General features: G+C 36.8%; 1 protein-coding gene across 1 annotated transcript; it reads left to right on the top strand.

Annotated features, from left to right (window-relative positions):
• The first annotated feature begins 10,714 nt into the window (after positions 1 to 10,714).
• On the top strand, positions 10,715 to 12,529 carry LOC149008002 (protein NUCLEAR FUSION DEFECTIVE 4-like). The gene is made up of 2 exons (XM_089166351.1): positions 10,715 to 11,934; positions 12,049 to 12,529. The coding sequence occupies exons 1-2, from the start codon at positions 10,757 to 10,759 to the stop codon at positions 12,476 to 12,478; spliced, it is 1,608 nt and encodes a 535-aa protein (XP_089022477.1). The 5' UTR covers positions 10,715 to 10,756; the 3' UTR covers positions 12,479 to 12,529.
• Positions 12,530 to 18,614: the final 6,085 nt, after the last annotated feature.

The following is an 18,614-nucleotide window of genomic DNA, read 5'->3' as shown; positions in this document are numbered from 1 at the left end:
ACTAATCTTCAGTCTTGTCCGAAATAAAATCGGGTCATTGAGACGGTGAAATGGGAAACCTCAATTTTTTTTTTAATATTTTTTTTGGACGCACGTAGCTCAGCACATTCATAAAGGGCATATTTAAAGGGCGTACCCAGTGCCGAAGCTCCCATACTGTGGGACTTTTATTGGCGCCTGCACGGATATCCATCCGCACAAGCTTTAAACTATGACACCTGTTTTGCAGAAAACGGATGGCTGAGATTTATTAATCATTTAACAAGTTTTAAATATTACAATCATATGTCCTTGAGATTTTCTAAATTTACAAAGTTAATTCACATTCCTTCCACAAACAACGGCTGGCTAGGTTAGAAAATCTAACGTCTGAACGCTAGGAATCGATGTCGAGTTCACCACTGAGAAATCGCTGAAATCTCGCCGCCACAGTCTTCACCTACCTCTCCGTCACTGCACTCCTCCACCTCTAATCAACGCCAGTCGCTAAAATCTCTGGCCATCCTGTCGTTGCCTTCGTCGCTGCAACTTGCCTCTGGCCATCCTGTCGTTGCCTTCGTCGCTGTACCATCGGATCTATAGTGATTTTGCCCCAAATTTGTTTCTAACATGAAAATCATGGTGTCAAAACCTAATATCGACAGTGAAGCAGTCCGGCGGGTGGCGATAGATGTAACATGATGATTTTTATAAATTTAGAAAATCTCAAGGATGTGTGATTGTAATATTTAAAACTTGTTAAATGATAAATAAATCTCAACCATCCATTTTCTACAAAACACGTGGCACAGTTTAAAGCCTACGCGGATGGATATCCGCACAGGCACCAACAAAAATCCCACACTGTGGGGTCTAGGGAAGGAACTTTCTAGGTAGCCTTACCCCTGCTTTGCAAAGAGGCTAATTTGAACCCGCGACCTCCAACGCACAATGGCGAGACTCCACCATTGCGTCAGGCCCACCCTTCATTAAAGGGCCTATTTGATTACATGAATTCAAAGATTTTAAATTTTTGGATTCACAAATGAGAGATTTATACTCGTTTGGTTATATGAATTCTTAGATTCATGAAATCTAGAGATTCACCTTTTTACACTGAAAAAATAAATCTATAAATTTATGGGTACGAGGTGAAATCTAAATATTTACCTTCTTACAAGACTCTCGTTCATCCCTTTATCCCAATGGTGAACAACTAGAGCTATATTTCAATCGATGGATGTCGTAAGAATACTCCATACATCCACATGAAATTTTGTGCTCATTGTAACCAGTTCTCATTGATGTCTCTAGTATGTCCTCAGTGGTTCTCCTATAGATACAGAACTTCTTCTATTCTTGTAAACCATTTAAGAAAGGAAACAAGAAAATCACAAGGAATGAGTTCTAACGAACTTAATAAGACAACAATCACTACATACCAAGATAGCTTGAGAATAAGGAAAGGAATGATGAAGTGATATGCATAATGTTGGTACAACCTAAGGGGTGAATAAGTTGCAACTAGTAAATTTATCCAATTTTTTTGTTTAATTGGAAATACAAGGTAAGTGTGCAAATTTAAATAAAATTGAACTTAAAATTTACAAATACACAATCCACAACATAAGGATTTCATAGTGGTTCGACTATTCAAGTCTATCTCCACTCCTCTTTTGGCCTCAAGAGAGATTTTCTCTAGGGATTCTTTTTCAATACGGTGGGTAGAGATCAAACCCTTACAATTGATGTTCAATAGAGCAAGAGCATCGTTTATAATCTTTGTTCTAGATAGGGCTAGAGCATCTTTTACAATCTTTGTTTATCTTAGGGCTAGAGCACCCCTACAATCTTTGTTCACAAGCAAAAATACCTTCTACAATCTTTGTTTACGGGCAAAGAGCACCCTAAATCAATTCTAGTCTATCTAGACTTATAATTGAAAACAATAAGATACAAGATATGAAATGATATTACCTAGGGATAATTATTGTTGTCCCCCTGTAGTTTGATTTTATTACTAATAAAACCCTGTTCTTTACGAAATTACTGTTGCCCCCCTTCCTTATAACAGTGTTAAGTAGCCGTTAAGTATGAATATGTAATGTCTAATTTGCCCTTCATTACAATTAAGAAATCAAAAGACGATGCTACCCCATTTATAAAAACAAATTAAATGCCAATTTTACCTTAAACTTCATTTATTTTTAATTAATGAAATGGGCAAAATCCAAATCCAATTTGGCTTCCCAAATTCACTAAACTTCATTTATTTTGAATTAAAGAAATGGGCAAAATCCAAATTCGATTTGGTTTCCCGCCTTCACTAAGCTTCATTTATTTTGAATTAAAGAAATGGGCAAAATCCAAATCTGATTTGGTTTTCCACCTTCACTAAACTTCATTTATTTTGAAAATATTTTAGGTGATATTCAGTGTCCAATTTGAGTTGAATTCGATTTTCCTTCCTCTTTGGTTTCTATTTGAGTTTTATTCAATCATTCTTTATTTATTTGGTGGGGTTGTTTTTTTAGATCAAAACAGATTATAGTTATTTTTTTGTCCACAGTTAATTAAGGGTACTACTGTAACTTGACAGAAGGGTAAATAAGTAAAGAGATAAGTATAAGGGTATTTTGGGGTTTTTGAGAAAATATGAAGATGCCACATCATCAATAAACTAACGAAACTTAACGGTAGGGAGGCAATAGTAATTGTAGACAAAATTGAAGGTTTGATTAGTAATTTTGAAAAGCTCAGGGAATATAGTAGTAATAAAATCAAAGTATAGGGGACCAACAATAATTATCCCTATTACCTAACAAGGGGTGTGGCATTTTACCTCTTGTAGTGTGATGCTATAAGAATTGTATGCCAAGATGATATGACATACAACACTAAGAACCTTCCAAGAAAAGGCTTCAATCACCTCAAGCTTTGCTCCAATGTGTTTGTTTAAATCCCTTGGTATGTTCTTTAAAAGTAGAGTAAGAATGAGAGGCAAAACAAATAATTTCTTGTAACTTGAGAGCTTGAGAGTATTTGGGGAGTAGATGATCAATTGAAAATGTTCAAGCTCTCAAATTAGGTGATTTGGGCTTTAGCCCAATCCCCAACAGATAGAAAATGAGCAAATTTTAGCCGTCTAAGTCAAACAGGCGTCCGTCTCATTTGAAAGATAGTTGTTAAGAATAGCCGTTGGAACATTTTTAACTTGATGGAGTGCCATATAATTAGACAGAATTCCGTTTGAATCAAATGGATATTCTATCTGAGCTTCTATGACCAAATGGAGCTTCGTCTAAAGCCCAAAAGTACAATCAAGGGACTTTAAGGGTTTTTAAGGTCATTTAACCAACCCCATGTCTTCATACAATCTCCTAACATATCCTAAGTTTGACATGATACACATGATATTGATGCAAATGAGTACAATAACATTTGTATGTGCAAGGATGTGTCTTAAGCCCTAATTTGCTAAGTCTTATTACTTAAGCTTGAGTTGATACTCTTGAATCTTCTTATACTCCATTCTTCACGCTCATGTGACTTAGACTTCATGTCCATCTTAGCTTGGTCTTGACCTTGACTTGGGCATCTGACATTGAGTTAGATTTGGTCCACTTGCTTGGTATATCAATTGAATTAGCTATACATACACAACTCAATATATTTATTAGTAATTCATGATTATTAAAACTAATGGAGGTTGATATGGACATCCTAATTTGGCATTTCTCAATACTAAATATGCATCTAAGTTGTCTAATTGTGCTAGTCTTTGTCTTGGCAAACATGCATTAAAATATACACCAGTCTTCCTTTGGATAGGTCTCGTCATTTTGATTCCTCACAAATTGGCTACTTTTGTTGGGATCCCGGGTAAGGGGTTGGTCCACATCATCAACCATGACTGGGGTATTGGTCAACACTCTCTCACCACAATCATTAGTTTGAGTACTGGCGTATGTCAGAGATTCTAAATCCAATGTAAGGTCATACGGTAACACACTACATGTGGTCTAAATAATTTTCCTCATGCCTGATGCCATTTTGGTTTAGTATCCTTCCCAACCTAGAAATGCTAATCCTTATGACACCCAAGCCATCCTTTGGACAACATTCCTTAACCCCATGGTCATCCACATACATTAGGGTGGAAGCCTTTTATGTCTCCTCATGACACCCAAGCCGTCTTTTGGACGCTCATGAGCCTAATCTTAACATATGCAATGCTACCACTAAATGACAACAATGGGCATGTGTCTCCTCATGAGACTCAAGGCATTTTTTGGACCCTCATAGGACCCAACCACTGCCATCAGGAGTCACTCGGCTTTAATACCTCTGCTTAAAGGTATCATGTTTGGGTAACTTAGTCATGCATTTCGACATCCTAGTCATGATGGACAACGACTATGAAAAGTGCTAAGAACATCAGAAACAATATTCCATACCACAACCCTAGATGTCCCAAGCTAAGTACACTAGATCAAGTATTCCCTAAGTCATAGTTGCACCGAACGACATCATTCCACAACATGAAAAGAAGTAAAATATAATGAGCATCTTTCATCATTCATAATTAATAAGTAGACAGACATAACAACAATTACAACAAGATATATAGTCATTATATGTTTAGAATAAAAAGCAGATCAACATATCAAACAATCCCAGTTATGTATGTAACTGCGTCCTTAGTTGACTTAGCGAAAAAATTCAAACCAACATCTCCAGTAGACCGAAGAAAACTCCTAAATGATGTTTATTAAATTACATTAGAGTTAAGATTCAAACTAAGTAGAAACAACCTCAAAAACATGCTCTAAAGCCCAAGTCGTTGCTTGAGGCGGTTGGTTCAATTGACCTCCTTAAGCAACCACCAACTTTTCTGACAGTTTTTCCAAAATTTAAACTTTTGATCATCCATCTTTGACAGATTTTGGGATGATCTCAAGCTTAAATCACGTTCTTAGAGCATCACAGAAATCTCTTCAATCTCAAGAAACAAAAATACAAAATTAAACATGGATTTGAGAATTAACAACTCTCTTGGAAGTAACCAACATAAAAATAGATATGAGATCTAGTTCTTGAAGATCTAATAAAAATGAAAGAATAAATACTCTTCATCCCCAATCATCTTCCAGCAAAGATTCAAAAGAAAAATTACTCTCAAACATGAAAAAATTAATAGAATGAGAGAGTAGTTTAACTAACGTTCTCTAGAGTTCAACGGTCAACCAAATCTTGGCAAAACTCTTTGCATATCGAGGTCCTTTTCTTTTCCATGTGCCTTTTAACATTGCAGTCGATCCCAATAGTCTAGAGTATTAAAATAATGTGAAATTATATTTTAAGGACTTTAAATAGGGTGTCGGGGGGCAAAACAAGCATTTTTTGCTGAAATTTCCAATCAACCGCTCCCTAGTACTTTTCAATATTTGGGCGCTTTGCATTCTTGGTTGATCCCTAGCACTGCTGCAAGCTTAAACAACATGTAGGAGGCTTTTACCTCGCTCATTGACATCTCTCACACTGGATATCCAGCGGCCCAAACCATCTGGGTTTCGACTAGATCTTCTTCAAGTTTCAACTAATGCAAGTTCTTCATCTAAATCAACGGGTTATGGGGCCAAAACATGGGCCTTAATTCGGATGGCCCACAGCTTCTTCCAACTAGTTCCTTGGACACTCGGACCTATAATTGGGGTTTCAGGTTAGGATTATGGGGCCTATTACATCTACTCTGCTTCATCCTCTCCAAATGTGAAATCTTTTACTTCAAGAGCACATCGACTTGGGGATGGGGCAACTGGTGGTGGTTCTTTTTATTTTATTTTATTTCAATAAAAGGGGTTTTGGGTTTTTTGTTGGGTGGCTTCTGGTGATGGTTGGGTAGAGTGAAGGAAGAACATGGGTGAATGGGAATTGGTTCATGCACCAACATGGTTGATACCAATAGGGTATTTGGGGCCATTTTAGTCATACCATATGTACTAAACAACTTGAAAGGCATTTTGGTCTCTCTGGGTTTGAAATTTATAAAAACTTGTTACTAGGAGATGATGTTGTTGTTTTGGGATCCAGACATAATTTATTGCATTAAAGGGATCCAGCATTAATTTATCCTTTACTAAGAGGACCCACGTGTAAAAAGGTCAAATTTTTATTATTTTTTGGATAACATTACTTTGATAAGTTGAATAAAAGAAATCAAAAGCATAAGGTCATTTTGGTCCTAAAAATAATTAAACTAATGGAAACTGTGGATCATTAACAGAGTGTCTTTAGTTGGTCCCCTTTGAATACCACAAGGGATACTTGTAGAATGTCACTGTTTTTTTTTTTTTGGATAAAAAATGATTTTGGAACGAAACTTGGGTGTCCAAATGAAAATTATGCAAAAAATAAATAATAAAAGAAAAACATGACTTCTTCGGCCCTTTGTAATTCACTCTTCCTTCTATGCTCCGACTTCTACTACAACAACACCTGCAGAACATCTTTTCCATAGAGAAATGAGAAATCCCTTTGGCCCTCTTTTCATGTGTGAAATACATGTACTTATCCTCTTGATTGAAATTTTTTTAAGGATTAAACCAATGTATATAAAAGTTATTGTTAATAATAATTTTTAATTTATTTAACAAAATCATATAAACCAAGGTACACAATTCACTATTATTCCACGTCCTTCATGTTAAATCCTGGCTTGGCCTTAATTGAAAAAGTACTATAAAGCATTCAAAAATCCAAGGAAAGAAGATTCTCGAGAAAACCAAATTCTGAGTTATCTTCTATTTCAGATACCATCATGAAAAGTGGAAGAGAACATTGGAAAGTCGTGGGATTCACATTCCCCTGTCTTTTAAATACAGAATTGATGTTACTCATCCACATCGTTCAGAAAGTCTTACGCAAAGCGCCAAGCAATGTGTAGAAAAACTAGAACGAAGCCACTTTCGACAACGGATGGCGTCTCCTTCAAGATAAATACAGTATCAAAGAGAACATCTTTTACATTAATTACCCAAAGCGGCATCAACTTTATTTTATCTGGGTTTGTAGCCAAAGAAAGGAAATTTTAGAGAAAAAAAGTGAATTTTCCTATTTCTTTGATGAAAGCTTCAATGGCTGAAATTTTCTTCCAACATATGTGGCTCAAATAAATTTTCAGATCAAAGGCAATAAATAATTCTATAATTCACGTAGCATTGAATGCTAGATGGAACAGATCTGAGGTACAAAACCAGCCGTGGATTTCTTTTTTTTTTTGGTAATCCCGTGGATTTCATTCAATGAATTAGAAATTCATTTACTTCACAGAAAGCGATTGAAAAAGATTTTGATATTTCAAATAGAGTTGTCCTTTATAGTAGACAAGAGGTCCATTTCCAGCCATGGATTTGATCCAGAGTGCTGGAATTTCATACTAATTAGAAAATGATAGAAGAAGAGTTTGAGTCCTCACAAAATGTCAATTGTTTGATACTTAAAAACAAAAAACTGGAGTTTCAGCTTATCTCTAAAAACTCCTTGCATCAACATTTTCAGGGTTACCAAGCGAACATTCATCCAGATTCACCTTCACTAGTTGGATCAGAACACATCCCCGAGATCTATCAGTGCCTACCAACATACCGGCTCAAATTAATTAAATAGCTGGCAAGGAGATAGCCGGTCTTCCAGAGCTAGTTCTCAGATTTTAAAAAAAAAATTACTGCCTCCATTGACAGGGATATGATGAAGGATCAAAATATCAGAGGGAGCCTCGAAGACCAGACAATAATTGAGACCATACAGAACTCTAGATGTTAGAGATGATTGAAGTCAGTTATCACAAACAAATGTATAGGCTTAAGTAGCGAGAAGAGCCAACTCTAAGATAAACTATACAATTAAACAAAGGGTGTGTGACCTCAATAAAAATGTATTTTCTAGAGGGATGTCAAAACTGTGCATATATACCATCAAAGGGTTGTTCAGCCGATAATTATTAGGGATATTTCTGAAAACTCAACCAAAACCCTATCCGCCACTCCATCTCAAGCTTATGAGGCTAGGGTTGCTTCTAAGAGTTCAACAGCTGATCAAACACTAGCCACTACATCCAAGAAGGTTGCTTCTAAGAGTTTCATAACTGATCAAACACTAGCTACTACATCCAAGAAGATCTCTACAATTGGTATTCACAAAGACTCTAGCCAACCCAAAGAAGAGTTTGATACAGATTACAATTGCTATAAAACCCTGGTCAATATTTAGGGCCTGTTTGGTTACATGAGTCTAGAGATTTCAAATTTTTGAATTCATGAATGCAAGATTTATACATGTTTGGTTGTGAAAATCTTTGGATTCATGAAATCTAGAGATTAATCTTTTTGCACTAAAAACGTGAATATGTAGATTTATGGATATTGGGTGAAATCCAGATAGTTAATACCTACTATAAAAGTACTAAACATTTGAGCATTTACAAAAATCACGTCAACCAAATAGTTTTTTAGGATGAATTCACATATTTCATTCCCTAGATTCAGGTTAACCAACTGTGATCGTTAACAGATGCTTAGACTATGCATTTACCCTAATTAAGCAAGAAGAAGAACACGAGAGTTTGATTACGGAGTTTGGTTATTTTGAACCTACGTCTCTGGGACTCTAGATAGAATCCGATCCACTATAATCAAAGATAATTACAGAAATCAGGGGAAATATGAAAGGAACAGAAGTCACCGTATATGGCAACCATTTAGGCTCAAATCACCATCGAGTATCCCTCTTCATGTGAGGAATGAAAGCCCTCTAGAATCACATCAAAGAGCAGACCACAAAAGACGATCCACACAACCAGCAACCTAGCCAATCTTCACCGAATCGCCTCGAGAAAGCCATCGAGTGTTCCCCTTCCTCTGCTGAGCATCTTCCCTTCAGAATGATACAAGGATCATCCAAGAACGAAGCTCAAAGATGAAGAACAAGGAAGAACATTGCCATAGCTAGAATCTCCAGAGCTCAGAAACCCCAAAACCAGAAAACCCCCAAATTCGTGTTTGCATACAAATGAGAGTGAACCGGCCCAAATGATATGATATACAAACAAGTGAACCAACTGGTTCAATAACAAACCAACTTAATAAAGGAAATACCCAGATTACCCCTTACACAAACAATTAATTTTATGAATCATGACTCCATATATTTGAAATCTTCAGATTCATGTAACGAAATAGGCCCTTATATAATCTAAAACATTTATCTTCATGTAAAATCTAAACATTGTAACTCAGTGTATCTAGAAGATCACAATTACAAGAGTCCTAGAACACTGATGAACAAGGACTCTATCTCTATATAAGAAAGCCATGTACACAACTCTTTACTATAATGAAAACATCTGACACTCTCTCATGGACGTAAGTTGAATACAACCGAACCACGTAAATCCCAGTGTCACTCTCTCTCTCTTTCTTTCTCTTTCTCTTTTCAACTACCTTCTCTTTGACGTTTTCAACAATAATGATTGACATCTCTTAATAAAGAGGTCATGGGTTGGATTCTCCGTATTATATATTTGATAGTCCACACCACTAATATAAACCCACCAATACCCAAAATAATAATAATAATGTGCATATAAACTAAGAAAGATACTGGATATATGAAAATCTCTACTCTATAATATCTTATAATAATAATGTGCATACAAAATAAGAAAGATACTAATATATGAAATCTCTACTCTATAGTATCTTGTATGTTCTGATGAAGATCAGTTAAGGTTAGACTGTTCTGGAGCTAGTTTGATTAAGGTTAGACTGTTCTGGAGCTAGTTTGGAGATTATACAAGCATAGACCATCAAGAAACGGGTGAATACTCCAAGAAAGAGGTGACTTGTGTTCAAGATTTCGAGAGCTTTAAAATAGTGAGTTGTGGGATCCTGGTCATTTAGGGCAGTGTCTTTTTGGTTTCTTACTTGTAACTTAAAGTGTCTCTTCAATTTTGTTATGAGTAGTTGTATTCTCGTATTGGGAAGGTTAGAACACGAATTTACGACTCCTATCTCTTCTATTATTTTCTTTGCAGTGAAAATCAAAAGCACTCCTATATTATAGATGTAGTCTAAGTGAATCACGTAAATCATTGCCTTTCTTAAATGTTTTCGTTGTATGGCTTTGTGATTATCGTCCTATATAGTCTGATAGAGAAAGAGGGATTTATTTGAGATAATGTATTTTTAATGACTCGGTTAAAGCTTTTGAGGACCAGCATCATCAGAAGGTTGGTGAGTTCAAACAATTCTCTTTTTGGGGTGGTGGAAGGTGTCCAATACACTATGACTGCAGCCACTGCGTCACGCTACCTGTGCATCGTGTCAACAGTTCGCTGTACACTGCACGTACAGCTTTTAATATTTCTTTAATTTGAAACAACTCGCAGCCATAGCATACAAGGTAGAATTCTAATTGTGGTAACCATTAAGGGCTCCAATCTATAATCTAACCTGTAACCAATAACCTAATTACTGATTTATCCACGCGTAAATGCTTGAACAGGTGGTGGCCAACAAGAAACCACATTTTTGTATTCACAGCCACAATTCACAGCCTCTGTCTCTCTCTCTTTCTTGCACGCATTCACACATGCAAACCTAGGAACTGACGCTTACACTCAGTATATATATAACCATGGAGGCAGCAGTTCAATATACAAACACATACTCCTAGCCAAAGAATTGAAATCTTGGAATCACTTAATTACAGAGAAGGAATGCCTCCACCATCCACAACTCAATGGCTAAGCTTGGTGGGTACCATTTGGCTTCAAGCTATCAGTGGAACAAACACTGACTTCCCAGCATATTCATCTCAACTTAAAGAGGTACTCTCAATATCCCAAGTTCAACTCAATAACCTTGCATTTGCTTCTGATGCTGGAAAGCTTTTTGGTTGGTTATCCGGCATTGCTACCGTTTATTTGCCTCTCTGGCTAGTTCTCCTAATGGGTTCCACTCTTGGAATGATTTGTTATGGCCTGCAATTCCTCTTCCTCATCAACAAAATCTCTTCTCTATCATATTTGCAGTTCTTCTTTCTTACCGTTCTAGCTGGAAACAGCACTTGTTGGATCAATACAGTTTGTTATGTTATGTCCACTCGAAACTTCCCATCAAATCGTCTAGTTACATTAGGGTTATCAACTAGCTATGGCAACTTGACAGCAAAGATCTTTACTAATATCGTACAATGGATCTTCCCTTCTTCTTCCATGAAAAAGGCACAAGGTTATCTTCTTCTTAATTCAATCGTACCCTTAGGAGTCTCTTTACTCACAGCACCTCTTCTGAGGGAGGTTGAGGTGGGGGAGGTTGATGTGGAGAAGAAGAATAAGAAGAAGAATGGTGGGTTCCTTGTACTTTTTCTTATAACAATAGCTACTGGAATATATGCTGTGTTTGGTAGCTTCCAAAATATTTCCACTGGTTTTCCTGCATGGGTTCTTGTGGTTGGTATGTGGGTTCTCCTAGCTGCACCAATAATGGTCCCTCTAGTCGATTGGGTTCGAGTGGTTTTGGAGAAAAGAACATGGTGGAGTAATAGTATGAGGGAGAGAAGAATCCATGATCTTTCAGTAGATCAATCTGTTGTTTCAGGGAGAATTGAAATTGACATCAAAGAAGAACCAAGGGTGGAGCTTGAAGAAGAAGTTGAGATCATCAGAGTCAAAGAAGAGATTGGAGTGAAGTTGATGGTACAAAAGTTAGATTTTTGGTTGTACTTCTTTGTTTACATGTTTGGTGCTACTCTTGGGCTTGTGTACGCGAACAACTTGGGTCAAATAGCTGAATCTCGTGGGCACTCAAAGACAACTTCGTTGGTCTCCTTGTCTTCTTCATTTGGGTTCTTTGGTCGTCTCATGCCATCTCTCCTCAACTACTTTTTCTCAAAGTAAGCCCTTCTAAGCCTTTTTTTTCTATGTACTGTTTTGAAGATTCTTGCAGAAGTTGGCGAATTTACAGTTAATGCTTAATTAATTTTGATTTGATATCATTGCTGTTTCAGGAGTAGATACATGGTTTCAGGAGTGGCATCTATAGTAATACTGATGGTTCCAATGGCTGGATCATTCTTCTTACTTCTGAACTCTACTAACATCTCCATGTACATCAGTACTGCCATTATCGGAATCTCTACAGGAGGAATATCTTCGATTGCTGTTTCTTTGACTACGGAGTTATTTGGTGCCAAGAATTTTAGTGTTAATCACAATGTTGTCATCGCTAATATCCCGATAGGTTCATTCATATTTGGTTACATGGCGGCCACTCTTTACCAAAGAGATGGAAACGAGGGAAATGGGAGATGTATGGGAATCGAATGCTATCGGATAACCTTCATCATCTGGGGTTCTATTTGTTCTCTGGGGTCTCTTCTTGCTTTCTTCCTATATCTTCGGACTCGAAAATTTTACTTGCAGAGGCAATTGGAGTAGTTTTTGATGTAGGTATAACAGTTCTAGCACATTAAAGAAGGTGTATATAGATACCAGTAGAGATAAAAGTTTTGCAATATATTAAATGTGCAATTCCTTGCAATTAGTGTTGAGATTGTGACATATGGTAATTAATATCTAGTGGCGGTGAAGATTAAAATCCATCATACATCTAGGATATCCCAGCTACATCGTCCACATAACAAAATGAATTCCAAGAGTTGATGTAATCAAAGAAATTCAAACAATGGGACCGCCCCATCACACGTATGGATGAGATGTCTTTTCCCCATCCATCATGAAAGCAACATGTATCTTATGTCCTCTCAGCCTTTATTCTTTTTCTTAAGAAAGAGGTTCTATGCATGATGATGCTTACAAACGCTTGGTTGAAATGACTATATTATTGAGTATAGTTCATGCTTCACATTGTGTTGTCAATGGATATGGGGGTTCCACTCCCTGATAAGCGGGTGAAGGTCTGAGGAGGTCGTCCTGTCGGGGTTGTTGGGGCAACACCCTCATAGTTTGTAGAGGGTCCATGTTTCTGTGGGACTCAGAGTTTCTTTGTAGTTTGGACTTGGGCCCATGAATAGCTCTGGCTTAGAGTTTCTAAGCGCTTATATATATTCTCTTGTAACGGAACATTGAATATAGTGAAAAACCTAATGTTGGACGTACTCTCACATTGAGGTGAATCAGGATAAAATTCGTATCTCTTTCTTTCTTATTCCTTATTCTTTATTCGATTGTGTACGATTGTGTATGATAATTGCTCTAATCCTAATATATATGGCCCCTAACAACATCTTATAATTATAGAATACATGATCATATAAGCAAATAGACAAACATTTTGTAATATTGTATGTGGTGAAGACAAACTTTATCACTATGTAAAATGTTTAGGGAGAGGCCTAAATGTGCCAGACACCGTCTTTCGACTGTTGACTACTGCCAATTAGGCTATGTGTCATGTTCAAAATTCCAAACTCTTTTAAAAGACTTGGTTGTAACTGTTGGGAGGTCCTGTTGTGTAGTTTCTTGGGTGTTTTTAAATAGAGGGGCATTTTAGTCTTATCCACATCTATAGTCTCTCAACAGATTGAGATGGATAAAAAACTATGAGGGTGGTATTTAGTTCTTCTTCTTCCTGGTAAGACTATATTTGCTCAACTGTACTAGACTTACCCTTCGAATAAACAACATAAATCTTGTCTTGCGCTTGTGATATTATGCGACTTTGCTAGCATTTTCTCTTAATCATATTATGGAACCTGATTTTTCGGATTAAAAAGTAGAAATTAAAAAAAAAAGTTATAAAAAGAAAAGACCACTACCGTCAAGACAACATTCAATTTGACAATAGATGACAATACTAAAACTATTGTGACAAGCTGAAAAGAAAGAAGATATAAATAACTCAAAGGGACCGGAGTTTTCCATCCAGGGAGACACTTGTGGTTATGATTCTCACCATATTAAGACATTGAAGGGGACCAAAGCTACTGTTGTCTGGACTTTGGGCATGCAAGGCTTTAGCTTTGACTTAAGATGGCTCAAATTCGCTTATGAAAACCCATTCTAGATTCATTGAAATTCATTGCGGTCTGCGAGGGATATCTAAGTCTGTCAAGTGGCTTGGGAGAAACTAAAAGGAGCTGCCTACACTTTTATTAATATAGAAGACTTTTGGCAATGCCATCAATGACAAAATACTTATCAGGTCTAGAAAATTCATGCATGGGATGAAGAAAGAGACGGTCTCACTTAGCGTCTTCGGGTCTAGATGAATAAAGAAAAATTTCAAAAAGTAGACGAAGAGAGATTGTTTTTGAAGCATGAGAAAAAATGCAATAACTCTTGGTGGAGAGAGAAAACAGTGAGACAAACAACCAAACTTAGATGATTGGTATTTTTGATAAAGAAGGTGTTTTCCTACTATAAATTTTTTTAGGATGATAATTTTATGGAATATTAGGGGTATGAGGTAGAAGATAGGAATCATGCACTGCAAATATAATTTTTTGCTGACTTTTTTTCTTCTTTCTTTTATCTATTTTTAATATAATAAAATAAACTTTAGGTTAAAAAAAAAATGTTTTGCTTCAGTAAAACGGTATGTTATCTTCCATTCAGTATTCAATAAGTAGGAGTAATGCCAAATTAATGTAGGTTAATCAATGATATAATTTTTATGTTTATTAATAAATTATTTATAAAAACCTACAGAATGAAGAAAAATTAACTGGTTCCTTGTGCTTATTGGTAAGCATGCTCAAAGTGTGATTCTCATGACTATACTTCTTAAATGGAACAGTGACTGCTTGAGCCAGTCCAAGGTTTGCTAATTTAAGCATCATTGCCTTGCGATCCAAGTGGAACAGTGGCTGCTTGAGCCAGTCCAAGGTTTGCTAATTTAAACATCATTGTCTTACCATCCATTAACATATTACGATGGTTCAGATCCCTATATTTTTTCTACCCAAAAAAAAAAAATCCCTATGTTTTAACATTGAAAATAGAGATAAAATATTGCTAGGACAGGGAGAGAGATGCGAGAGAGAGAGATTAAAGTTTGCGTGGTTCTGTTAAATTCAATCTACGTCCACGAGAGAGTTTTAGATATTTTCCACAATACTTTAAGTTGTGTAGATGACTTCTTATATATAGGTAGAGTCCTTGTTCATCAGTGTTCTAGGACTCTTGTAATTGTGATCACCTAGATTCCCTGAGTTACAATGTTTGAATTTATATGAAAATAAATGTTTTTGATTACATAAAATATTGATAAGGGTTTATAGAAACTGTAAAAAACTCTTCTTTGTATTGGTTGGAGTCCTTGTGAGTACCATTTGTAGAGACTCTCTTGAGTGTAGTAGCTGGAGTTTGATCAACTGTGGAAGTCTTAGAAGCAATGAGAGGCAGTGGCGGCTAGGGTTTTTGGTGGTTTGTCAGAAATATCCCTAATAAATATACATAAGGTAAACATTACTAGAACTTGGTGCAAGGGCATGTTACTGCTCTAGCAGCAGTTGGCTAAGCCATATCTCTAATATTTCAAAAAATAATCTCCATTAGGAAGAGAGTATAGACCCATTCCCTGTGTGATGTTCGAAAGTTAGAAAAGTAGGAGGTAATAGAAGTGAACACTCCAGATAGGATACTGGCCACCTAATAAAAATCAACTACGGGAATAAGAGCAAACTAGAAGAACTCCTTCTAAAGCCAAAACAAAACTCAATTTTCACTCCAATAACTTGTCAAATTCGTTCACAACAGAGAGCTTATATAGAAGTACATTGGAATACCCCCTATGTGTAGGCAATTCTCAAAAACCCTGGAAAATTATACCTAGTTTGACTAGCTAAACTCCACAACAAATAATGACTCGCTCTTTGAATCTATAAAATGACAATTACAAGATATTGAAAGTATGAGAAGTAATTGGCTGTCTCTCCTCCAAGGTAGGTGAGTCCCAATGTGGTTGGAAGTGGAGAGGTGGCTTTGAGAATGAACTAGAGCAATTATTCCAGTATAGATAGGCAGACTCGACCTTTTCACGAAAATGGCCATAACTCTCTCTAGGAAAATCCAAATAACTCACCGTTTGCTGCGTTGGAAGATGGAATTTCAAAGCTTTCTATCCACCTAAAAGTATCGTGTTATTTCCTTCTATATTTACACAGGTTTGAGCTCAAAGTTGATCCAAAACTGATGATTGTGCTGTTTCTAGGTGTGTTATTTAGGATTGTGGGCATAGTGGGCTTTTATGGGCCAAAGGTAATGCTCTGGCATCAGACTTTTGTTGTATGCAACCTTTTCCCTGAGTTTTCTTCATATTCGTCTTCATGGTGGGGGAAAAAGGATCGGTGACATTGAATGTTGATGAAAGCCTCTAAGATATAGTAGGGCATCATCAAATTTCCCAATTTAGGGTTCCAAACCCATCACTAAATTGGGGTTTTTGCCCTAGGCTTGCTCATATCACTTTTACTGTCCTAGGATGGTTTAGCCCTGAGGACTTTTATCAATTACCATGTCAATTCAACAGATCAAGCTCGATTTAAGGGTTTCAAACACTAGTCTTAGGGTTAGCATCAATACACTCTTGCTCTGTTACCACATATTAATTCAAAGTCAATTTAAGGGTTTCAAACGCTAGTCTTAGGGTTAGCATCATCATACACTCTTGGTCAACCCAATTTAGTCTCTCAAGTCTAGTTTAGGGCAATTTGGGCATAATTATATTAGTTGCAGGTTCAATACATATTAATTGCTATGTTACAACATGGTTCCATGCATGAAATCAACATGAACCCGAATTCTGATTTGAAGACAATTAACAAATTAGTCACACATACATTTAATTAGGCCTATTAGACTTAGGTTTCTAGCATTATTAAACCTAATTATCATGGATTTGACCTGGGATTTCAACCCTTAAGGTTTCAATTCAGGTCTGAACTTAAGACCACATGCATGCGTCCAACCTTTTACAACATTAATTAAGCAGATTTAAGGAGGAAAGGGGCCTACCTTGATATAGAAGTCAAAAGATTCTCCTCCTCCAGTTCTTTAGCCCTTCTCTCTTTCTTTCACCTTCTTTTCCCCTCTTCTGCAAGTTCACGATCTTTCTTTGCTCCAAAATGAGCTGATTTTGTAACTTAGGGCCTACTTAGATGGGTCCCTATGAGTCCCACCTCCCACCTTCGCCATATTACCAAATGACAATTTTGCCCCTATTTTGATTATATTTTAGTTACACATTGTGAAGTGAATTTAAGTTTTTCTCTTCTGGTTCAAATCTGCTTCAAATCATGAGTTATACTTTATAAAATTAGTGTTTGGTGTGGAATTGGAATTCACTAAAATTATTGGATCGACGATTTGTAAGGTACAATTGTATAGTTTTTTAAAACTCTGGGCATTCACCTTTTACACTAAAACGGTTTCATGATCTAGGATTTTTACAACCGGGTTAATTTGTTGGAACGATTGAAATCCTGGTTCATGTAACTCGTAAGTGATCCCATCAGTTTACTAAATTTGGAGTGGTTAAAATTGGACAGTGAAGGTCCATGAAGGGCCCGAGTGTTTGCGCACTAATTGTTGGAACTAGGCTGCTCGTGATCTCATCTTCTGGAGTGGTGGGCCCCCCCCCCTTTTTTTTCGCGGGGCCCCCCCCCGTTTGAAGATCTTTGTAGTTCTCAACTTCTCTCGGTTAAGCCTTCGATATTGGGTGATGAGAGACGAAAAAAGAAGGAAGCAAGGTGGTCTAAGCCTTTGAGTGGAGTTGTTAAACTGAATTCAGATGCAGCTAAGGTAGGATCAAAAGGGGGACTGGGGTTTATTATCCGAGATTGTAGAGGGTTGCCGCTAGTGGCGGTGTCTATTTCAGCGAGCTTCAACGAGGTGCTTCAAGGAGAAGCTCTAGCGCTAAGAGAAGGATTACTTCAGTGTTTGGCTGAGGGGTTCGAGATGATTGAAGTTGAGATCGATTGTTTGCAACTTTACAATGCTCTTGAAGACAAGATTCAAACCCCTATTTGTGTGGACAATTTGAAATGGGATATTAAGTACTTAGCTAGAAAATTTGTAGATTGCAAATTTCTTTTCTCTCCAAGGGAGACTAACAGCGTAGCTGACTCTCTGGCACGGAAGGCTGTCTCCTCACCGGGGAGGTTTGACTGGCCTATTTCCACTACCTGGATTTCTAGGCTTTGTAGCTCGGATTTATCTCCTTTTGTTTCAGTTGAATGAAATGTTGTTTACCAAAAAAAAAAAGTAATCCCATGGGCTTATTATGAGCCCAAACATTAATTGAGGGCTAATACCCCACGTGGTAGGTCATTGAGACCTTAATTTGCACCACTATGGGCATTTTGATCATTTCTCTCCTATTTTTAGCTAGTCTTTTCTATCCTTATTTTAATCACTTTAATAGTTCACTAAGGTCTAATTTTGCTTAAAACCAACTAGGGTGGCCCAACCCTACATTACCTGACACCAAGAGGTTTAAGTGTAAAAACACCAAAATAATATTATTAAATTTCATAAATACCAATAAAATAAAACTAGATTCCACTGACCTTATCTTCATTTTAACTTGATTTCAGAGTAATCTAGGGATCTG

Source organism: Hakea prostrata, chromosome 8 (genome assembly GCF_041222555.1).
Source record: "Hakea prostrata isolate BN-2017 chromosome 8, UWA_Hpros_2, whole genome shotgun sequence".
NCBI classification, from domain to species: Eukaryota; Viridiplantae; Streptophyta; class Magnoliopsida; order Proteales; family Proteaceae; genus Hakea; species Hakea prostrata.
Note: the sequence above shows the minus strand (reverse complement) of the source record. Positions and strands in the feature narration are given on the sequence as shown.